A 24,877-nucleotide genomic window follows, 5' to 3' on the forward strand; every position below is an offset into this window, starting at 1 on the left:
CACACTCACTGCAGATCACGGGGCCTCATCTCTCACACTCACTGCAGATCACGGCCCCTCATCTCTCACACTCACTGCAGATCACGGCCCCTCATCTCTCACACTCACTGCAGATCACGGCCCGTCATCTCTCACACTCACTGCAGATCACGGCCCGTCATCTCTCACACTCACTGCAGATCACGGCCCCTCATCTCTCACACTCACTGCAGATCACGGCCCCTCATCTCTCACACTCACTGCAGTTCACGGCCCCTCATCTCTCACACTCACTGCAGATCACGGCCCCTCATCTCTCACACTCACTGCAGATCACGGCCCCTCATCTCTCACACTCACTGCAGACCACATCCCCTCATCTCTCACTGCAGATCACGGCCCCTCATCTCTCACATTCACTGCAGATCACGGCCCCTCATCTCTCACACTCACTGCAGACCACGGCCCCTCATCTCTCACACTCACTGCAGATCATAGACCCTCATCTCTCACTGCAGATCACGGCCCCTCATCTCTCACATTCACTGCAGATCACAGCCCCTCATCTCTCACACTCACTGCAGATCACAGCCCCTCATCTCTCACACTCACTGCAGATCACGGTCCCTCATCTCTCACATTCACTGCAGATCACAGCCCTCATCTCTCACACTCACTGCAGATCACGGCCCCTCATCTCTCACTGCAGATCACGGCCCCTCATCTCTCACACTCACTGCAGATCACAGCCCCTCATCTCTCACACTCACTGCAGATGACAGCCCCTCATCTCTCACACTCACTGCAGATCACAGCCCCTCATCTCTCACACTCACTGCAGATCACAGCCCCTCATCTCTCACACTCACTGCAGATCACAGCCCCTCATCTCTCACACTCACTGCAGATCACAGCCCCTCATCTCTCGCACTCACTGCAGATCACAGCCCCTCATCTCTCACACTCACTGCAGACCACAGCCCCTCATCTCTCACACTCACTGCAGATCACAGCCCCTCATCTCTCACACTCACTGTAGATCACAGCCCCTCATCTCTCACACTCACTGCAGACCACGGCCCCTCATCTCTCACATTCAGTCTCCGTACAGCTGAGGAAAGGGTGGGATATGTTTAATATCCCAACAGCGGGGATTCCGGCATCACAATGCAGACGCCAGAATCCCAAAAGTAGGCAGCGGAGTTGGGGGGAGGGTTAGGATCTAAGGGGGGAAGGTTAGGTTTAGGCACCAAGAAGGAGGGTTAGGGTACGGTTAGGTTAGATATACTTACCTTCAGCCATCGGGATGCCAACCCAGCTGGGATTCTGACCTCCGGGATCCCGAATGCCAACATCCCGTACCTAACCCGGGAAGGGAATGTGCTAGCTGAATTCTGAGGGAGATATTTACTAAAGTGAGAGTTTTTAGAAGTGGAGATGTTGCCCATAGCAACCAGACTCTAGCTATTAACTTCTAAAAGGTGCTAGATAAATGTTAAGTAGAATCTGATTGGTTGTTATGGGCAACATCTTCACTTCTAAAACCCCCACTTTCCAAGGAATCCCAGCGCTGGGGTCAGCAGTTTGGGGCTAGATAGTGCTTTGGCAAGGGCGACACCATGATGTGTGTCCATGTGCTGGTAGTACCCCCCATCTGGTTGAGCATGGTGCTGGTTATTGGAAATACAAGGTAACACTACCTATTTTTAGTACCAGAACATGCTCAGAGGACCGTGGCTGGTTGTGCTTATGGGCGCGCGTGCGCAGGGGGGGGCGGATTTGTGGGGTGCCCGATCTGACTAATCTGTGCGGGCTTAGTGGAATCTACTTGAAGGAGCCAATATGACTGAACTTGCACACGATGCGACACGATCAGTGTCAACATCGGCTCAAAATAGCCGGGCAGACACGATTCGTAGTAAATCCGTGATTTCAATCGCTACAAACACACGCGAATCCCAGTGATGTCCGTTGGGTTAATTCTCGGCCAAACGCGATTCTTAGTAAAATTACCCCTATGTCTCTTAACAGCAACAACTCTCCTAAGATCTTTGTGGAGGTCAATGATCGGGCCTCAAATGTGGAGGACAAGCCATCATTCTCCAATAGCAACAGAGCACTTTACTCACTGTGTACTCGCAGCTCAGCCCTGGCGATGCTGTACCCCAGACTGTTGGACACACGGCAGGTGTACTGGCCCACATCGGAGAGCTGGGTGGATGAGAAGCGCAGGACGCCTCTTTGGATGGTGGCTTTAGAAGGAATTCCTCCGTTCTGTCCTCCTGCCAGAGACGTGCATGGATGAGAGCATGCCCCGCTACTGTTTATTCTCTCAGCTCATTCCATGCGGGCAGCTACCTACCTGTCCATTCCAGTGTAGCAGACGGATCCCCAAGAGCTCTGCAGCGGAACTCAGCTGGTTGTCCCTCCTGAACGGTCAACTGATTGGGTTCAATAACAGCCACAGGAGGCTTCCCTGCTACGGCTACAATATGGTGGAGAAGACATTAAACCGGTCACATCATAAATTCCATGAGTCTGCACACAGCTCCCGGAGAGCTGGAATCTCCTGATCACTGATACTAAGGGGAGAAAAGTGTCGGTCATCGGTCTGCTACTGGCGTGTGGTTAATAGTCTATACAACCTGGTCTGGCAACTTCTCTGCAGATAAGTTAAGAGCCGTCAGGATTGAACTATTTCATAAACATACGTACAGCTGTCGGGAATGGGTGGCACACTTCATGTACCAGATGTCTTCAGGGATGGGCGAGAGCAACAGATAAATTCAGTCCCTTTATACCCGAATACAATGTACAAAACCCCAGAGCACAGACATCACACAATATCAGCTTGCCATCGGTGAAGTCCTCGCTGCTGCTAGATACTGACTGGAAGTAAGGAATGTGGGTGGGATGAATAATGCATGGAACAGTGTGTGGCAGACAGCACCCGATGCCATGCATGGTCACCAGTTACTAACGTAATCCCTGTGACAAGGGGTAGCTGCAAGCACGCCCAACCGTCCACACTGGGAACATGGGGCTATAAAGAGTAGCCGGAGCACAAGTTCATCCGGCTTGGCATGGTATGGTGATGCCATGGTCTTACTTGTCCTGACATGCTACTAGGGTGAGGTCACTATTATTACTGTAGTGCAGTCGCTGTGGGAGGCGTTGGCGCTGTGTAAGAGGCCTTTATGTGCCTACCTTCATGTAACAAGCCGCTAATGGAGATCCCACAGTCTACACCCACTCTATGCTGTATATTGGATGGTGAATATTGTGTGAAATCTGAATAAAAGACATTTCTGAAAAGGATACAGCCACCGCCAGCACACAGGCTGGAGCCTGCCGCCATTGTCGGGCCTACTACATACTGAGCATGTCACTTAAAAGGATGTAGAGTTATAATTGGAGTTTGGACAGGACTTTATCCCGCTCTTTTACCTCATATATTCCGCAGGTTGTCAGAAATGCAGCCTCTGCATGCCACTACTCCACCCTCCGACTTCACTCAGTCGCTATAAATGCTACATTCTGCCCATGGGCATGCGGTGTGCCCACACACCCCTCAGCCATACCCTGCACTGACCGGGATCCTGGCTGTGTACCTGGGGGTGGGCCAGAGTAGCAGTGACGTCATCGGGCGCCTTAATCCAGCACCGCCACGTCACTGGCCGGCCCTCAGGTAGAGACAGATGAGAGGTCTGTGTTCGGAGGGGTGGCTGTGTGTATGATGGGGTGGAGTGACTATGCCTTGCGCGCGCCTATGATTTTGTCCTCGCTTGCCTTAGAACACCTCTCGTCTCTTATTAGTCTGTGTCACCATGCACTTCTACCTGTAATACACGGACTGCCTTCCATGTCTCTCCATACTGCCCCAACACGGTCCCCTCCCCCCTATTCTACCATCCCTCCCCTGCCCCCTTTTTCCCAATCCTCCTTGCCCAATATCCTATCCCTCTCCAATCTCTCTTTTATCTTGGCCTCCTCACCATCAACACATGTATACTATGTAAGCCGCAGGCCCACCTCAGTGATCACTGTGATATGCCAAGATGGCTGCTTCCCTGTTATCGGATTTTTTTTCTTTTTTTTAAATCTTCTGTAATACTCTACTGTATATGACACTTCTACTAATTGCTCATCCTGACCAGTATAACCTATGTAGTGCGCCTAAATGGTTGCCTCGCCTGGAACTTTCATGGGTAGGACAAACTATGCATGGGATCTGCTGATTAAGGATTATTCATCTTGTTTTAGTATTCTGTATCTCCCCCATTATGTGTCGTCTCTTCCAGGCATTGCCTATTATGCAACAGTGTAACCTTATGTAGTGTATCAAAGATGGCTGCCTCGTCTGGCACCTTCGTGTGTAGGATGAAAAATCATTTGAACTGGTGACCCAAAATGGCTGCCTCACCTCAGTATTTTGTTCATGGTTTCTGTATATATACACAAATCTAAACCGAAAAATCTATATTGCTATGAAATAGAGGTGCCTTTGCATCTCTCCAGTTGTCTCTGTCTAGGCGAATCTGAGCTCATGGCGGCACTGGGTACCCTCAGCTAGCACATAAGGCTACTTCCGGTTGACCAGCTAGGCTGAGTGGGCAAAGGAGACAGACATAAACCCGGTATCCCGCCACACACCTCCTGTCAGGAGATCAAGGGCTATACGGGCGATCAGGCCTTCTCAGGAATAGATGATTATATACGGTGTGGGCCGGATAGAATCAGGGTAAATGTATTATTGTGGCCTAATAGTGCTGGTGAAGAAAGGCATTTATGTGCACCACGATCACACTTACAGCCACTCCGTCCAATCTCTCCCTACTAATCCTGCTTACAACCAATAAAATGTAGGAGAAAATTAGGCTCTTATGTCAGTTGGAGAATATCGGGGATATGTATCAAAAAATGCGAAAAGATCATGTTTCTTCTCGCCAGACATCGTGTTTCTTTTCGCTTTTTTTTATCGTCATAATTATCATGTATTTTCGCCAAAAATGGAAAAGTGATAAACCCCCTGAATTGTGATAATTTTTGTATTTTAGTTTTCGAATTAGATAATGGGAATACAACTGCATAAATTATTTTTTACATGTTCCGATAAAAAAAAAAACAACTGCGCATGTTCTGTTTCAGTTTTGGACATGCGCAGTGAACGGTAGGTGGCGTCCTGCGTGAGTGACTAGCGGAATTCTAGCGGTTCGTCACAATAAAGGAATCCCTTGATACTAGATGTCCCTTCCCCTTTAGTTTCTCTTGATTTTCCCTACAAAAACGTCTACATTTCCTCTATGGGTCATATATATAATAATAATAATAATAATAATAATAATAATAATAATATAATATATATATATATATATTTTGTGGTTGTATATAGCTCACCACAATAAAATAAACTCCATTCTTCTATAAGACAGGTATGTGTAGTACTTGTTAGATTGTTTGAACTTTATTTGTGGACCCATCTAAATGGTAATTTTAATGATAAAAAAGAGAACTATTTATTTATAAGAGTTATAATAATATATATTTTTTTAAATTGAATATATATATTATATACTGTATAAAAATATATTACAAGTAATACTGATTATTTACATTTCATAAGTTTCATCTAAATAGCAATAACTAACATAGCTTATTTCAACATCAGTGGTGCTGGAATACAATTATCGCCTGCCAAAGTATGTCGAAAAAAACCCCACGATAATTATAATTTTTTTTAAAAACGATAAAATGATGATACATAAGGCTCTCATTGATTTCAATTACAACAAAAATAACGATATAATAAAAAAACAAAAACCATACTTTGATGGAAAAAAAAAAATTGAAAAAATATGCGAAAAACATGAATACATTTCCTCAAAACTTATCTCTAGCGAAAAACACTCGAAAACCATTTTTATCACTTTTTTTAACGCAAAACACTGTTGATACATATCCCCCTATGACTGAATGCGTCAGTACTGTCGCTCTTTTCTCAATGCCGCCGATATCCTCCCAGCATCACCGTGCATGTAATAAGCATGTCCTGAAATACGATTCTTATTGAATGGGTCTATAGGAAATAAAACCACAGGAATAACCATATAATATAATATACCAGCAGCCTGTGAACGTCGTCTTGGACCTGAGCAATCGTTAGGGAATACGGAGCAATACGGGAATTCTCAGAGTATGGAAAGATAAACGCTTTATTGATGTGGAAACAGTTCAGGGCTGAGTTCTATGTACAGGATAATACATATGGTATATATACACAACATACTGATACCTATATATCACATCTAGTGCTAACAGCATTAGGAGACTAAGGGGTATGTTTACTAAAGTGAGAGTTTTTAGGAGTGGAGATGTTGCCCATAGCAACCAGATTCTAGCTATTATCTTCTAGAAGGTGCTAGATAAATGTTAAGTAGAATGTGATTGGTTGCTATGGGCAACATCTCCACTTCTAAAAACTCTCACTTTAGTAAATACACCTCTAAGGATATGGAGCTGGCACTGAACGGTTTGGTACAGTTTACTGTCCCCTATCATCAGAACATGACAAAACATTTTCACATATACAGGGATCACCTGGTCTGCGTAGCTTTATACAGTGTGTGCGGGGCAGTACAGAGCAGTGACCTCTGCGAAACGCGCTGCATTGCATGTATCTGTTTAGCAGAACACAGCGCACACCAATAACCCATGTCATTGTACATTTTATTATATGAATGCTTATAGTCCGTAAATATCAGTACGTCGTCACACAACACTGCAGAATGACTCCGCAGCAGCACGTGACGTTAGTTGAGGTATATAGTGGTAGAGTTTGCGTTTCACATTGTGGGGTGAGGTCAGTAGTGTTCAGAGCACAATTCTAACAGCTCAGAGATCAGGGCTGTAACAATATAATCTTCCGATAATGGGCAGCAGCAGCCTGAAGCCTGGTTATTATCTACAGTCTCTATGACAAGGAACTTACAATATACAGGGAAATGATTTATACAATGTTTCACATAGCCACGTCGCTCTGCTCTCTGAGGAATGTGCAGGTTTATACTCCGAGGTCCTGCGGGAGAGCGAATTCCGGATGTCTACACAACGCGGCAAGCTCATCGTTCCAATGGTGTGAGATCATTAACTCCTCCATCCCAGACACCCCACAGGGACACCAGAGGGCACCAGGAAACCAGGTATTATTCTCCGACATTCTCAGGACAGGACCTCAGGTTCTACCCATCTGCAACTGTCATTAAAGGACTTTCCACAGGACACTAAACCCTTCTCCTTGCTGTGTTACTTACCATTAAACAGGATCCTAGCCTCTAATGTTCAGTGTGACACAGGCCACGTCTCAAGATGCTACCGCTAATATTCAGTGTAATACAGGCCACGTCACAAGATGCTACCTCTAATGTTCAGTGTGATACTGGCCACGTCACAAGATGTTACCTCTAATATTCAGTGTAATACAGGCCACGTCACAAGATGCTACCTCTAATATTCAGTGTAAAACAGGCCACGTCACAAGATGCTACCTCTAATATTCAGTGTGATACTGGCCACGTCACAAGATGCTACCTCTAAAATTCAGTGTGATACTGGCCACGCCACAAGATGCTACCGCTAATATTCAGTGTAATACAGGCCACGTCACAAGATGCTACCTCTAATGTTCAGTGTGATACTGGCCACGTCACAAGATGTTACCTCTAATATTCAGTGTAATACAGGCCACGTCACAAGATGCTACCTCTAATATTCAGTGTAAAACAGGCCACGTCACAAGATGCTACCTCTAATATTCAGTGTGATACTGGCCACGTCACAAGATGCTACCTCTAAAATTCAGTGTGATACTGGCCACGCCACAAGATGCTACCGCTAATATTCAGTGTAATACAGGCCACGTCACAAGATGCTACCTCTAATGTTCAGTGTGATACTGGCCACGTCACAAGATGTTACCTCTAATATTCAGTGTAATACAGGCCACGTCACAAGATGCTACCTCTAATATTCAGTGTAAAACAGGCCACGTCACAAGATGCTACCTCTAAAATTCAGTGTGATACAGGCCACATCACAAGATGCTACCTCTAATATCCAGTGTAATACAGGCCACGTCACAAGATGCTACCGCTAATATTCAGTGTGATACAGGCCACGCCACAAGATGCTACCTCTAATATTCAGTGTGATACTGGCCACGCCACAAGATGCTACCGCTAATATTCAGTGTGATACTGGCCACATCACAAGATGCTACCTCTAATATTCAGTGTGATACAGGCCACATCACAAGATGCTACCGCTAATATTCAGTGTGATAAAGGCCACGCCACAAGATGCTACCGCTAATATTCAGTGTGATACAGGCCACGCCACAAGTTGCTACCGCTAATATTTAGTATGATACTGGCCACGCCAGAAGATGCTACCACTAATATTCAGTGTGATACGGCCACGCCACAAGATGCTACCGCTAATATTCAGTGTGATACAGAGTATGCCACAAGATGCTACCTCTAATATTCAGTGTGATACAGGCCACGCCACAAGATGCTACCGCTAATATTCAGTGTGATACAGAGAATGCCACAAGATACTACCGCTAATATTCAGTGTGATACTGGCCACGCCACAAGATGCTGGCGCTAATATTCAGTGTGATACTGGCCACGCCACAAGATGCTACCGCTAATATTCAGTGTGATACTGGCCACGCCACAAGATACTACCGCTAATATTCAGTGTGATACTGGCTACGATACATGATGCTACCTCTAATATTCAGTGTGATACAGGCCACGTCACAAGATGCTACCTCTAATATTCAGTGTGATACAGGCCACGTCACAAGATGCTACCTCTAATATTCAGTGTAATACAGGCCACGTCACAAGATGCTACCGCTAATATTCAGTGTGATACTAGCCACGCCACAAGATGCTACCTCTAATATTCAGTGTGATACAGACTACGCCACAAGATGCTACCGCTAATATTCAGTGATACTGGCCACGCCACAAGATGCTACCTCTAATATTCAGTGTGATACAGACTACGCCACAAGATGCCACCTCTAACATTCAGTGTGATACAGACTACGCCACAAGATGCTACCGCTAATATTCAGTGATACTGGCCACGCCACATTATGCTACCTCTAATATTCAGTGTGATACAGAGTATGCCACAAGATGCTACCGCTAATATTCAGTGTGATACAGAGTATGCCACAAGATGCTACCGCTAATATTCAGTGTGATACTGGCCACGCCACAAGATGCTGGCGCTAATATTCAGTGTGATACTGGCCATGCCACAAGATGCTACCACTAATATTCAGTGTGATACTGGCTACGATACATGATGCTACCTCCAATATTCAGTGTGATACTGGCCACGCCACAAGATGCTACCGCTAATATTCAGTGTGATACAGAGAATGCCACAAGATACTACCGCTAATATTCAGTGTGATACTGGCCACGCCACAAGATGCTGGCGCTAATATTCAGTGTGATACTGGCCACGCCACAAGATGCTACCGCTAATATTCAGTGTGATACTGGCCACGCCACAAGATACTACCGCTAATATTCAGTGTGATACTGGCTACGATACATGATGCTACCTCTAATATTCAGTGTGATACAGGCCACGTCACAAGATGCTACCTCTAATATTCAGTGTGATACAGGCCACGTCACAAGATGCTACCTCTAATATTCAGTGTAATACAGGCCACGTCACAAGATGCTACCGCTAATATTCAGTGTGATACTAGCCACGCCACAAGATGCTACCTCTAATATTCAGTGTGATACAGACTACGCCACAAGATGCCACCTCTAACATTCAGTGTGATACAGACTACGCCACAAGATGCTACCGCTAATATTCAGTGATACTGGCCACGCCACAAGATGCTACCTCTAATATTCAGTGTGATACAGACTACGCCACAAGATGCCACCTCTAACATTCAGTGTGATACAGACTACGCCACAAGATGCTACCGCTAATATTCAGTGATACTGGCCACGCCACATGATGCTACCTCTAATATTCAGTGTGATACAGAGTATGCCACAAGATGCTACCGCTAATATTCAGTGTGATACAGAGTATGCCACAAGATGCTACCGCTAATATTCAGTGTGATACTGGCCACGCCACAAGATGCTGGCGCTAATATTCAGTGTGATACTGGCCATGCCACAAGATGCTACCACTAATATTCAGTGTGATACTGGCTACGATACATGATGCTACCTCCAATATTCAGTGTGATACTGGCCACGCCACAAGATGCTACCGCTAATATTCAGTGTGATACAGAGTATGCCACAAGATGCTACCGCTAATATTCAGTGTGATACTGGCCACGCCACAAGATGCTGGCGCTAATATTCAGTGTGATACTGGCCATGCCACAAGATGCTACCTCTAATATTCAGTGTGATACTGGCCACGTCACAAGAGGATACCTCTAATATTCAGTATGATACTGGCCACGTCACAAGATGCTACCTCTAATATTCAGTGTGATACTGGCCACGCCACAAGATGCTACTTCTAATATTCAGTGTGATACTGGCCACGCCACAAGAGGATACCTCTAATATTCAGTGTGATACAGGCCACGCCACAAGATGCTACCGCTAATATTCAGTGTGATACAGAGTATGCCACAAGATGCTACCGCTAATATTCAGTGTGATACTGGCCACGCCACAAGATGCTGGCGCTAATATTCAGTGTGATACTGGCCATGCCACAAGATGCTACCACAAATATTCAGTGTGATACTGGCTACGATACATGATGCTACCTCCAATATTCAGTGGGATACAGGCCACGCCACAAGATACTACATCTAATATTCAGTGTGATACTGGCCACGTCACAAGAGGCTACCTCTAGTATTCAGTGTGATACTGGCCACGCCACAAGATGCTACTTTTAATATTCAGTGTGATACTGGCCACGCCACATGATGTTACCTGTAATAGTCAGTGTGATACAGGCCACGCCACATGATGTTACCTCTAATATTCAGTGTGATACACGCCATGCTACAAGATGCTACCACTAATGTTTAGTGTGAGACAAGCCTGCCATAAGACACCACCTCTAATATTCAGTGTCATACAGACCAAGCCACAAGATGCTACCTGTAATATTCAATGTGATACAGACCACGTCGCAAGATGCTACCTGTAATATTCAGTGTGACACAGGCCACGTCACAAGATGTTACCTGTAATATTCAGTGTGATACAGGCCACGCTACCACTAATATTTAGTGTGATACAGGCCACGCCACAAGATGCTACCTGTAATATTCAGTGTGATACAGGCCACGCCACAAGATGCTACCTGTAATATTCAGTGTGATACAGGCCACGCCACAAGATGCTACCTGTAATATTCAGTGTGATACAGGCCATCACACAATACAGTTACCGCACCCACTCAATGCTGTACACAACACATTACACAGTTACCACTCCTACTCAATGGTATACACAGCACAATACAGTTACACCTCCTACTAAATGCTGTACACAGCACAATACAGTTACCATTCCTACCCAATGCTATACACAGCACAATACAGTTACCACTCCTGCCAATGCTATACACAGCACAATACAGTTACTACTCCTACTCAATGCTACACACATCACAATACAGAAACCACTTCTACTCAATGCTACACACATTACAATACAGTTGCCTCTCCTACTCTATGCTACAAACATCACAATACAGTTACCTCTTACACGCAGTGTGATATTGGCTATGTCACAAGTTTCGACTGTCATAATCTCCCATATTCAGTATGATACAATTTTTACTATATATACTGTAGCTACTAAACTTTAGTTCATCTCTGTTAGAAAAGTAAAAAACATACATTCCCTGTTATAAAGTAAGATACTAAAGTAACGATATTCTGCCCATAGTCACAACCTGATAATTTCATCCTATGACGTGATGATATCCCTCCAATGTCCCTCACCCGTGTCATTGACTAAACCATTATCATACCTAGCTGAGGTCTGAGTTCCTGATAAATCATTGGCCAATTACCTATCTATCTGTGATCCTGAGAATGTAGAGCATTTATAATGATAGCTGGAATTAGAGGGTACCGTCACCAAGTCAGGCAGGACCAGTTATTACTGTATGTAAAGTACCAGGAGAAGATTAAACCCCCCCAAACAAGAAAAAGAATATAACACACACAACATAAACATACAGGGTGGACACTAAATGATGCCTGGGCAGAGGACAAAGAGAGATAAGACTCTCTGCACCCTGACTTCTAGCTTGCTGGCCGCCCAAGACATCAGATCCTTGGGGAGAACAGAAAAATACAGTACCAAGGACGCTGGCTAGAGAGTGACCCTGGCCGGGGTACACGGCTTGCCCCAAATGACACAGCTTTGGGCCATGGAAAATGAAACCACTCAATAGGCAATCTTAATAAATGGAATCCATTCCATCCCTCCAAGCACCTCTGAGCATCTCCAGGGGACCATTTCATAGACAGAACAGTGTGACCGTGTTTGGCCTCTCATTGCGCGATTCTTATAACCCAGGATGCCCATCACATATATTACTGACACGGTGAAGGGGTATAAGCAATAGGTATACATGTTCACAAAGCCCAGAACTGACCCATAAATGCTGAACTCCATTCTGTGTCTGCGTGGTGGCGTCCACCCGTCAGTGAGGTCACCCAGCAATAATACAGCGCAAGGCAAGCTTAGAGCGCATGGACTTACAGGGAGAGAAAATGCATTTAACGAATGCTACAGAGAAAGAAGGAACCAGGGAAATATTGGACATACTGGAGCCTGGCAGGTGCCTGTGTGATATCTGATGACCGTTACGGAGTACAGCGACCATGAGCGAATACTAATCCCTCTGTACTATGGTAACGCCACGCCAGCGGTTACCCGAGTACATGACCATGGAGAGGTGGGCCGGTCACTCAGCGTAAGTAGTCCTAATGTCCAGTTCAAAGTTAGTGAAAAACATACACAAGGTTTTATTGATAAAATAAACAAAGTTATGCGCGGGGGGTGGGTCCATAACTGGCGGTAACAGGAAGCAGCGGAAGGTGAAGCGGGAAGGGAGGCGTGTGACTGAAGGGAAGACTTTGCCCCTGGTTGGATGCGGAATGCTTTAAATTCTCCTTCTCTAATCATGTGATGCAATTGGGGCGTGCCCAGGCAGCATAAGCGTCCAATCACGTTAGTGGAGGGTCCTGATTAGAGGAGTCTTAGGGTGGATGCAGAGAGAGAGAGAGAGAGAGAGAGGCAGGGGGAGGGTGAAGGGCTCATTACAACATGCAAACATCTTTGGTGTTAAGGTGAAAGTCCAGATAGGCAGATGCCACCGAGGCAAGGCCTACAAGCCGAGCGAAGAGACCTCACAGGCGGACTGGCCGAAGGTCAGTTATTGGACGTGCAAGCACTAAGGAGAGCAGGGGGACTACAGCACCATGCAAGTGGGGTGGAGGATGGAGGTGTTGTAATGGTGACTTTTTCACCAACCTTGAACATAGAGCGTTGCATTGCCATCGTCCATGTCAAACATGTTGGAGCCGGTGCAGATGTAAACGCCGGCATCCTCGGGCTGCACGTTCCGGATGGTCAGGATCCCATTGAAGTCCATGGCTCTCTCGGGCAGTTTCCCATTATTCGGACGGGTCCATGCTAATGTATAGGCGGAGGACTGAGCATTGCCGGATGGAGAGAAGAGGAGACACGTTGGAAAGACTCAGATGTAGAACACAATTAGCAACAGTAGTATGAACATGAAACTGGTGGGACGTATCCCCCCCTCTCAGCAGGATTCATGCCTGCAGCCAGACCGTCCTACTCACCAAGCTCTTCGCCGTACATATAAAGGTCACGTCTGCGCCCTGCTGTACACGCTGCACCCTCTGCTCTTCCACGGTAACGGTGATCGGCCTAGTAGGAGCGGCTGGGATGTAAAGCGAGATTTGCTTTGTTATTTCACGTGATCAAGGAAGACACGCATCACATTACCCAGAATGCTCTGCACTACCCAGAACACACAGCAATACCCAGAATGCTCTGCACTACCCAGAACACACAGCAATACCCAAAATGCTCTGCTATACCCAAACACAAAGCAATACCCAGAATGCTATGCACTACCCAGAGCACACGGCAATACCCAAAATGCTCTGCTATACCCAAACACACAGCAATACCCAGAATGCTCTGCACTACCCAAAACACACAGCAATACCCAGAATGCTCTGCACTACCCAGAACACACAGCAATACCCAGAATGCTCTGCACTACCCAGAGCACACAGCAATATCCAGAGTGCTCTGCACTACGAAAGAACACACAGCAATACCCAGAATGCTCTGCACTAACCAGAACGCTCTGCACAGAGAGTTACATTGGAAAATAATGTTACCTAAATTGAAGCAAGGTTTATCCCGGTGTATCCCGGTGTATGCCTGTGTTCTGTATCGGAAAACTGGTGTTAAATAGAGTAGATGAGAAAAGCAGAATGTAACAAGAATCACTGGGATGTGGTGGATAACCCACGTGCTCGGATAGTGACAGAATGGGAATGAGCATATGAGTGTATGGGGTCACTAAATGGGGCTGAGTATATGGGGGGGGGGAAGAGTATGGGGTCAGTACATGGAGCGTAGTATATGGGGGTGAGACCATGTGGCCAGTACATGGTGCGGAGTAGGTGGAGAGTTAGTACATGGAGTGGAGTATATGGGGGTCAGTACATGGAGAAGAGTATATGGGGGTGACCGTGTGGGGTTCAGTACATGGCGTAGAGTATATGAAGGTGATGGTATGGGGGTACAGTACATGGAGCAGATTATATGGGGGATGAGTATGTGGTCAGTACATGGGGTGGAGTATATGGGGGTGACAGTATGGAGTCAGTACATGGAGCAGAGTATATAGCGGTGACAGTATGGGGGTCAGTACATGAAGCAGAGTATATAGCGGTGACAATATGGGGGTCAGTACATAGAGCAGAGTATATAGGGGTGACAGTATGGGGTCAGTACATGGATCAGAGTTTATGGGGGTGACAGTATGGGGTCAGTATATGGAGCAGAGCTAATGGGGGTGACTATATGAGGTGAGTACAGAGTATATGAGAGGGGAGTATAGGGGTCAGTACATGAAGAAATGTATATGGGTGTGAGAGTATGGGGTCAGTAAGTGGAGAGGAGTATATAGGGGTGGGAGTATGGGGTCAATACATAATGCTGAGTATATAGGGGTGATAATCAGTACATAGAGTGGAGCATATGAGGGGGGTTAGAGTATGGGGGTCAGTACATGGAGTGGAGTATATGAGGGGGTTAGAGTATGGGGGTCAGTACATGGAGTGGAGTATATGAGGGGGTTAGAATATGGGGGCAGTGCATGGAGTGGAGTAAATGGTGATGAGAGCATGGGGGTCAGTACATGGAGCGGAGTATATGGGGGGTTAGAGTATGGGGGTCAGTACATGGAGTGGAGTATATGAGGGGGTTAGAGTATGGGGGTCAGTACATGGAGTGGAGTAAATGGGGGTGAGAGCATGGGAGTATGTACATGGAGCGGAGTATATGGGGAAGACAGTATGCAGTAATATGGTGGTGAGAGTATGGGGTCAGCATGGGGGGGTGAGAGTTTGGTATTGAGTACATGGGGGAAGGACATTGGGGTGAACAATTTCTGAACATGGCATCATGACGCCCTTTATGACCTATGTGGAGGGCACTGAATCAGGTGGTGGCACACATGGACTGGTGTCTGGTAATCAGATATACAGACCTCATGGTATTGCTGAATCTGGAGATTCCCAGCCAGTGGCAGCTTTAACCAAACAATGCGTTAGTAATATAGAACAATAGCCTGACATCATTCTGCAGGAATGGCGCTGTACGTGGCGCAGCAGTAACAAGTAATATTGTGTTTTTCTGAAGCTGAATCTCAGGCCTACGAGAGAGCTGTACTGGACACAAGAGGCCGCAATATGTGGATGATATTACTCACCGCACCCCTCACCCTGTCTCCCTCACTAGAGGCTCAGCACTGTGTCATTCTACAGGACAGAGTATCTCCCCATATTCCGGAAATATCCGCAGCTCCCCCCATCGTCTTCCTCCCCTCAGATCAGACAGAACATTATATTCAGGAACAATCCGCAGCTCCCCCCATCCTCTTCCTCCCCTCAGATCAGACAGAACATTATATTCAGGAACAATCCGCAGCTCCCCCCATCGTCTTCCTCCCCTCAGATCAGACAGAACATTATATTCAGGAACAATACGCAGCTCCCCCCGATCCTCTTCCTCCCCTCAGATCAGACAGAACATTATATTCAGGAACAATCCGCAGCTCCCCCCATCGTCTTTCTCCCCTCAGATCAGACAGAACATTATATTCAGGAACAATACGCAGCTCCCCCCATCCTCTTCCTCCCCTCAGATAGGACAGAACATTAAATTGCGGAACAATCCGCAGCTCCCCCATCCTCTTCCTCCCCTCAGATCAGACAGAACATTATATTCAGGAACAATCCGCAGCTCCCCCCATCCTCTTCCTCCCCTCAGATCAGACAGAACATTATATTCCAGAACAATACATAGCTCCCCCCATCCTCTTCCTCCCCTCAGATCAGACAGAACATTATATTCAGGACAATACACAGCTCCCCCCATCCTCTTCCTCCCCTCAGATCAGACAGAACATTATATTCAGGAATAATACACAGCTCGCCCCATCCTCTTCCTCCCCTCGGATCAGACAGAACATTATATTCAGGAACAATACGCAGCTCCCCCCCATCCTCTTCCTCCCCTCAGATCAGACAGAACATTATATTCAGGACAATACACAGCTCCCCGCATCCTCTTCCTCCCCTCAGATAGGACAGAACATTATATTCAGGAACAATCCGCAGCTCCCCCCATGCTCTTCCTCCCCTCAGATAGGACAGAACATTAAATTGCGGAACAATCCGCAGCTCCCCCATCCTCTTCCTCCCCTCAGATCAGACAGAACATTATATTCCGGAACAATACATAGCTCCCCCCATCCTCTTCCTCCCCTCAGATCAGACAGAACATTATATTCCGGAACAATTCGCAGCTCCCCCCATCCTCTTCCTCCCTTCAGATAGAACAGAACATTATATTCAGGAACAATCCGCAGCTCCCCCCATCCTCTTCCTCCCCTCAGATCAGACAGAACATTATATTCAGGAACAATCCGCAGCTCCCCCCATCCTCTTCCTCCCCTCAGATAGGACAGAACATTATATTCAGGAACAATCCGCAGCTCCCCCCATCCTCTTCCTCCCCTCAGATCAGACAGAACATTATATTCAGGAACAATATGCAGCTCCCCCCATCCTCTTCCTCCCCTCAGATCAGACAGAACATTATATTCAGGACAATACACAGCTCCCCCCATCCTGTTCCTCCCCTCAGATAGGACAGAACATTAAATTGCGGAACAATCCGCAGCTCCCCCCATCCTCTTCCTCCCCTCAGATAGGACAGAACATTAAATTGCGGAACAATCCGCAGCTCCCCCATCCTCTTCCTCCCCTCAGATCAGACAGAACATTATATTCAGGAACAATCCGCAGCTCCCCCCATCCTCTTCCTCCCCTTAGATCAGACAGAACATTATATTCAGGAACAATCCGCAGCTCCCCCCATCCTCCTCCTCCCCTCAGATAGGACAGAACATTATATTCAGGAACAATCCGCAGCTCCCCCCATCCTCTTCCTCCCCTCAGATCAGACAGAACATTATATTCAGGACAATACACAGCTCCCCCCGTCCTCTTCCTCCCCTCAGATCAGACAGAACATTATATTCAGGACAATACACAGCTCCCCCCATCCTCTTCCTCCCCTCAGATAGGACAGAACATTAAATTGCGGAACAATCCGCAGCTCCCCCATCCTCTTCCTCCCCTCAGATCAGACAGAACATTATATTCAGGACAATACACAGCTCCCCCCATCCTCTTCCTCCCCTCAGATCAGACAGAACATAATATTGCGGAGCTGATAAAACCCAAATGGATTTAGGGTGTTAATAGGAGATTGGAGTGACCCTATGTTCTATGTATCCTGGAATCTTGTTAGGTACCATAGACAATGCTTATGATCACTGCTGCAAATGGCTGTATGAGCAGCATAAAGAGATATCCACTATGCGGAAGGTGGTGAAAGCTGAAAGATAATGTACAATGTTCCCAGACTGGTCTCGGGGCTGGTCTCAGAGCTGGGACAACACTGTACTCTCTGTTGTAACTGTAACTACCTGACTGCACAATGCAATGTAATCATGAAGGTCTCTGTCTGCCCTCTCATTCCACAAGCTAGGGACGGCCGGCAATCATACTCACCTTGGACAATAATCTCTGCCCGGCTGGTGTTGGCAAACTGGAAGTTGCGGCAGGTACAGATGTATATGCCGGAGTCAGAAGGCTTCAGATTGTTGAAATGCAGGATCTCTCCTGGGAAAGGACAGGAGACCAGAGAGACATTAACAAGACAAAATTCGTGTGACAGGTGAGGCATTTCCTGGGCAGTGACGTGACGAGCTACATGGACAGACAGGTGACGAGCTACATGGACAGACAGGTGACGAGCTACATGGACAGACAGGTGACGAGCTATATGGTAAATGTCCACAGGTGACGAGCTATATGGACAGACAGGTGACGAGCTATATGGACAGACAGGTGACGAGCTATATGGCCAGACAGGTGACGAGCTATATGGACAGACAGGTGACGAGCTATATGGACAGACAGGTGACGAGCTATATGGACAGACAGGTGACGAGCTATATGGCCCGACAGGTGACGAGCTATATGGCCCGACAGGTGACGAGCTACATGGCCCGACAGGTGACGAGCTACATGGCCCGACAGGTGACGAGCTACATGGCCAGACAGGTGACGAGCTACATGGCCAGACAGGTGACGAGCTACATGGCCAGACAGGTGACGAGCTACATGGCCAGACAGGTGACGAGCTACATGGCCAGACAGGTGACGAGCTACATGGCCAGACAGGTGACGAGCTACATGGCCAGACAGGTGACGAGCTACATGGCCAGACAGGTGACGAGCTACATGGCCAGACAGGTGACGAGCTACATGGCCAGACAGGTGACGAGCTATATGGACAGACAGGTGACGAGTTATATGGACAGACAGGTGACGAGTTATATGGACAGATGTAAACCGTAGCAGCAAACGTTCATCAATACAAATAAGACACCAGCACTATATCAGATGGGCAATCAGAGATAATGCGGTCACATATTCCCAGCCGGAGAGGAGAAGGGCACACGGTGTCTGTATATGAATATTACGAGGCACCCAGACATTAGATTACCTCTGTCTCTCAGTTGGGTGTTGCTAGGAAGAGGCTGTGCATCCTGACGTGACCAGAAGTAGTAGTGAGGAGTCATGCCACTTCCTTGGCATCGCAGAGACACCTCCCCACCCGCAGCAACGCTTTTCCTCTCAGGGTAAATCCGGACAATGAAGTTAGATCGCTGGTCTGAACAGGACACAGATCAGGGAAAGTGTTATCACTCATACACTGCGCAGTACCTACCAGGAGATTCCTGCATTCACCAGTAATTCCCTTTCTCCAACACTCTAGGAACAGAGATGTGTCACCAGGAGGGGGCAGGCCTGGGCAGAACAGAGGAGGCTCCCCGCACACTCTCCCCACCCCTCCTCGGCATTGGAGACGCCATACTGTTATGCAGGACATGGTGAGTATAGGGATCAGGAGGAGGAGGCGGCATCCAGTGCCCACCACTGGTGTAACATGGAGGTTATAGGGAGCAGGCTTCATCCAGTGCCCACCTCTGGTGTAACATGGAGGGTATAGGGAGCATGAGGAGGAGGCATCCAGTGCCCACCTCTGGTGTAATATGGAGGTTATAGGGAGCAGGAGGAGGAGGCATCCAGTGCCCATCTCTGGTGTAACATGGAGGTTATAGGGAGCAGGAGGAGGAGGCATCCAGTGCCCATCTCTGGTGTAACATGGAGGTTATAGGGAGCAGGAGGAGGAGGCATCCAGTGCCCACCTCTGGTGTAACATGGAGGTTATAGGGAGCAGGCGGCATCCAGTGCCCACCTCTGGTGTAACATGGAGGTTATAGGGAGGAGGCGGCATCCAGTGCCCACCTCTGGTGTAACATGGAGGTTATAGGGAGCAGGCGGCATCCAGTGCCCACCTCTGGTGTAACATGGAGGTTATAGGGAGCAGGAGGAGGAGGCATCCAGTGCCCATCTCTGGTGTAACATGGAGGTTATAGGGAGCAGGAGGAGGAGGCATCCAGTGCCCACCTCTGGTGTAACATGGAGGTTATAGGGAGGAGGAGGCATCCAGTGCCCACCTCTGGTGTAACATGGAGGTTATAGGGAGGAGGAGGCATCCAGTGCCCACCTCTGGTGTAACATGGAGGTTATAGGGAGCATGAGGAGGAGGCATCCAGTGCCCACCTCTGGTGTAACATGGAGGTTATAGGGAGCATGAGGAGGAGGCATTAAGTGCCCACCTCTGGTGTAACATGGAGGTTATAGGGAGCAGGAGGAGGAAGCATCCAGTGCCCACCTCTGGTGTAACACGGAGGTTATAGGGAGCAGGAGGAGGAAGCATCCAGTGCCCACCTCTGGTGTAACACGGAGGTTATAGGGAGGAGGAGGCATCCAGTGCCCACCTCTGGGGTAACATGGAGGTTATAGGGAGCAGGAGGTAGAGGCATCCAGTGCCCACCTCTGGTGTAACATGGAGGTTATAGGGAGCAGGTGGAGGAGTCATTGTGCCACGCATTCTAGTGGTGAAACAAAGTCTGTGCCCCGCCCGGCTGAAGAGGAGAACTGGCTCCTGGCAATGCCATACCTACTCCGCCCAACAAGAAGGAAGACAGTGCTCTTACCATCGGGAACACACTTCTGCCCGCGGATGTTAGGGCTACCCGTATATCCAGGAGAACATCTATCATATGGAGGAACATAAAACACGGGTTCAGTCCTGGCACATACCTCTCTGTGTTCTACAGACCTTCCAAATTACATGTGTGACTGACACCGGGAGATAACATGTCCCACGCAGGAAACATGGAGACGACCTGATCTATTTATGTGCATGGTACAGATGAATGACTAAAGTGTGACTTGTGTTCCCAAAATGACCTTAGTCCTAGATTATATATATATATATATATATATATATATATATATAACACACGTTCTTACCGCTCGCAGTACTGCCCTGAGTACCCTAGGGGGCAGGCTGTGCATCTGTATCCATCAGTCCCAACAATCTCACAGGTCTTAGAGAACCTGCAATAAACAAAACACTTAATGAGATTATAGAGAACATGATATAATAGGTATAATAATATAATTCTGTAGCACAATATAAAACAATACAATACACACAAACATAAAAACACAACAATAGGTCGACAACACAATAACACAGGTCACAGAAATCCAAGATGACTTCTTAGATCTATAATGATTTACAGTAGAGAGTTCATTATTTCTTATAATACACAAGTCTTTATAGTAAACAGTGGATGACCTCAGAACTCCTAGATAATAAGTGATGACATCATAGCTCCAGAATGTCTATAAATGACTAAACACACTATACCATAGTGTCATTATATACATAGCCCTGGAACACAAGAGGAAGCACTCGCTAAGAGATTATCACACTTACTGGTTTTCTGGTTCAGTTAATGGGCATGCACAAGGCTGGCAGTCTTCCGGGGTTCCCGCTGTGGCATCGCCATAGAAGCCGGGGGCGCACTTGTCGCAGAACTCTCCAGCCGTGTTGTGCAAACAATTCTAAAAATGCAATAAAGGAACTTAAACCTATTGCAAAGCTGCCAGAGAAACACTTCTGCCTCTCCATAATCATTGTGCAAACTGCTGAGTGATAATTCAGGACAGAATAACATACATGTGACTAGCACAGGTGGTAAGACCACCCTCTCTAAGAGTACCCAATGTACGAAGCATGGTCCCTGCTAACTGGAAATACAACAGTGAGGGACAGGCTCTGGTTATAAACCCCAGTCTGTCCTGGCAATAAATAATCTATAAAGGTCTCTGGGCTCCTCTATTCTGCCTTAGGCCCCAGTAATCCCATCCAAGATGGCACTACACTTACCGAGCACGCGCCAGTCTCTGGGTGACAAGTCTCCGAGTGTCCATTGCAGTCACATGGTTCACAGTGCCCAAGGTAAAGGCCACCACCGGTGCGGGTATATCCCGGGGCACAGTCCTATGTTGGAGATTGTACTCAGTTAGAGGGCAGATGCTTTTTTTTTATCATCATCCCAGTATGTACGAACACCCGTGTAGACAACCCCAGGTCCACCCCATGTCCCTCACCTGGCAGGACAGTCCTCGATAGCCGAGAGGGCAGCGGCACTCTTCTACTTCCAGAGCCTGCGGCAGGCTGGTGTAAGAGGGTCCAGCAGTCTCCATGCTCACGCTGGTGATACTGGCGGACATCATGTCGGTGGAGTAAGAAGCTCGGATAAGGATCTCGTCTAGATCCGCCAACGCCATCATCAGGTGCTCGCGGGTGGCCTGCTGCCCGTCCGGACGCTTCCATTGACTCTGATGCGAGGAGGAGAAGACATCACAGTAACGTACCGGACTGATGCTCATCGCTAACCCACAATCACCGCTGTCAGAGGACTGACGCTAATCCTATGTACAGATCTCGACTCTCCCTGAATGAGCCAGGGAGCGTAAACCACAAGCTGTCAGGAAAAGCAGGAGACGTTCTCTCACCTCTCGGAACGCAATCTCAAAGGTTTTGCTCTCGCGGGGACGCAGCTCCGTGTGATAGGCCACCAGTGTGATGTCATTCCCCTGTATATGGATACAGAGCACCCCGTTATTTCTCTAGCAAAGCCAGTGCCGTTATTCCATAGACTGGACCCGACTTCTCCATACGTTATATAACTGCGCACACCAGCCGCTGCCATCTTTCTATGTACAAGGGGTGATCTACGTCACGTAATACCACCGGGATTTCCCAGCGCCCTCAGTCAGCTGAAGATGGTCTGGAACAGTGATGGTTAAAAAGCAGCCCTCCAGCTACTGTTGAACTATACAACCCAGCATGCCCTGTCAGAGTTTTAACATGTCCTGATAGCAAAACTGTGGCAGGTTGTGTGAGGATGTGTAGTGCCACAGCAGCTGAAGGGGCATTTTACTTGGTCTAATTATTGCCCACCCTTGGTCTAGAATAGAGGTGGGCAATAAGCGGCCCCCCAGCTGTTGCAGAACTTCACATCCTAACATGCCTTGCCACAGTTTTGCTATTTGGCCATGCTAAAACTGTTGCAGGGCATGCTGGGTTTTGTAGTCCCACAGCAGCTGGAGGGGCGCTTAGGGCCCACCCCTGGTCTAGAAGGACACGGGGCATATTGGGAAAGGTGCTGTATAATCCCAGATTGGCAGCCACTTTGGGTCTCCGATAAATCTGGAAAATCACAGATAACCCCAGTGTAAAAGCCAATTAGCCCTCCAGAATGGCGGCATATCGGATTCCGTATTATTACACCAGTGATAGCAGCAGAGAAGAAATGACAGAGACCACAGGAATTCAACGGCTTAACCGCGTCTCCTACCGTGATCTGCACGTCGGCGTCAGGCAGCGGGGATCCTCGTATGCCAGCGGTGTAGCTGAGAGTGTAGCGAAGGGTGCCCCCATACGATGTAACCTGAAATAAGATCATCCATATTCAGATACATATTCATTATGGGGGATCTGTACTCGTGAAGGGTGCTATTCATTTCATGTAGCAGGTTTAAACGATCTATGGAACTACAAGTACCAGCAGGCAACCAGTTGCTGCCTCTGACTATACGAGACAGTGCTCTAATAAAGGAAGAACAGTATTGTGAAAACATTTACTTCTGCTAAATATTATTAAAATAATCCCTCAGTAAAACCCCTTAAATTGTACAAGTTTTGCATTTTTTACCAGTGGGGGCGCTGTTTCTCCAGCGTACCGAAAGCTGTAGATGAAACATTCTAGGTACATAGAGCATTGGATACAATCACTAGGGTAATGAAGACATACAGTATTCCTGTCTGGATGTATTGCGGTACAGGAGAAGGGAAGGACTAGACCGCTGTACGATATGAGAGATGACTTGTATGAGTTTCTGAGCAATAACGTCACACGGGAGGTATAGGGGTAACCAGTTTCTGGCAGCGTTTTACCTTGTCCCCCAGGTAAACCTTAGGTAAGGACCAGTAGAAAACACCTTCAGGGAACAGAGAGAAGCCCTTGTAGACCAGAGAGTACTAGAAAAGAACAGAGCGTGATAAAAAATAGAAGAGCCCGAACGGGACGATCTTCAGCGCAACCCCCAACGCAAGCAAGGTGCGGAACAATTAGTGTCCAACTGACTCCTATAACGTATCTGATATTACGCAAATGGCATGTATCACCTCGGCACAAGGTGGCAGGTCCCATGCAGAAACTACAGCACACATTACATCGCAAGTACCTTCTCAGCACCTCTCAGTCCTGGAGTCCGAGAGAAGAGGAGGTTGGTGGAGTCATGACCTGATGAGCGGGGGGAGTCTCCACTGGCAGCCTTGAAGTATTAAAGTTGAGGAATACAAGGATACCAGAGTTATGCCACCCAATGACAAGACACGGGTATAACACTCGTTGTGCACATTGGTTCATTAGTAGTAAAGCCACCACAACCCAGAAACAGGATGGTCCATTAGTGACAATACAAGCGCCGGGTTCTCTTTCCGAGAGTCCCTAA

At 47.4% G+C, this 24,877-nt stretch overlaps 1 protein-coding gene across 11 annotated transcripts in view; it reads right to left on the reverse strand.

Moving 5' to 3' along the window:
* Positions 1–24,877, reverse strand: part of HSPG2 (heparan sulfate proteoglycan 2) — a 252,398-nt gene that overhangs the window by 52,470 nt on the left and 175,051 nt on the right. For 9 of the 11 annotated variants that reach the window (XM_088451458.1, XM_088451462.1, XM_088451457.1 and 6 more), the window contains 15 exons: positions 24,608–24,697; positions 24,318–24,401; positions 23,719–23,811; positions 22,874–22,954; positions 22,466–22,696; positions 22,242–22,355; positions 21,789–21,916; positions 21,317–21,403; positions 20,998–21,056; positions 19,437–19,604; positions 18,437–18,547; positions 13,895–13,995; positions 13,563–13,743; positions 2,342–2,464; positions 2,109–2,261 (listed from right to left, as the gene is read on the reverse strand). In XM_088451458.1, coding sequence (XP_088307584.1) covers positions 2,109–2,261; positions 2,342–2,464; positions 13,563–13,743; positions 13,895–13,995; positions 18,437–18,547; positions 19,437–19,604; positions 20,998–21,056; positions 21,317–21,403; positions 21,789–21,916; positions 22,242–22,355; positions 22,466–22,696; positions 22,874–22,954; positions 23,719–23,811; positions 24,318–24,401; positions 24,608–24,697 — 1,804 coding nt within the window. The remainder of the gene's footprint in view (positions 1–2,108; positions 2,262–2,341; positions 2,465–13,562; positions 13,744–13,894; positions 13,996–18,436; positions 18,548–19,436; positions 19,605–20,997; positions 21,057–21,316; positions 21,404–21,788; positions 21,917–22,241; positions 22,356–22,465; positions 22,697–22,873; positions 22,955–23,718; positions 23,812–24,317; positions 24,402–24,607; positions 24,698–24,877) is intronic. The other 2 variants (XM_088451467.1, XM_088451468.1) reach the window with 1 other exon arrangement.

The sequence above is a fragment of the Taudactylus pleione genome, unplaced genomic scaffold (genome assembly GCF_031769625.1).
Source record: "Taudactylus pleione unplaced genomic scaffold, aTauple2 ptg000549l, whole genome shotgun sequence".
NCBI lineage: Eukaryota > Metazoa > Chordata > Amphibia > Anura > Myobatrachidae > Taudactylus > Taudactylus pleione.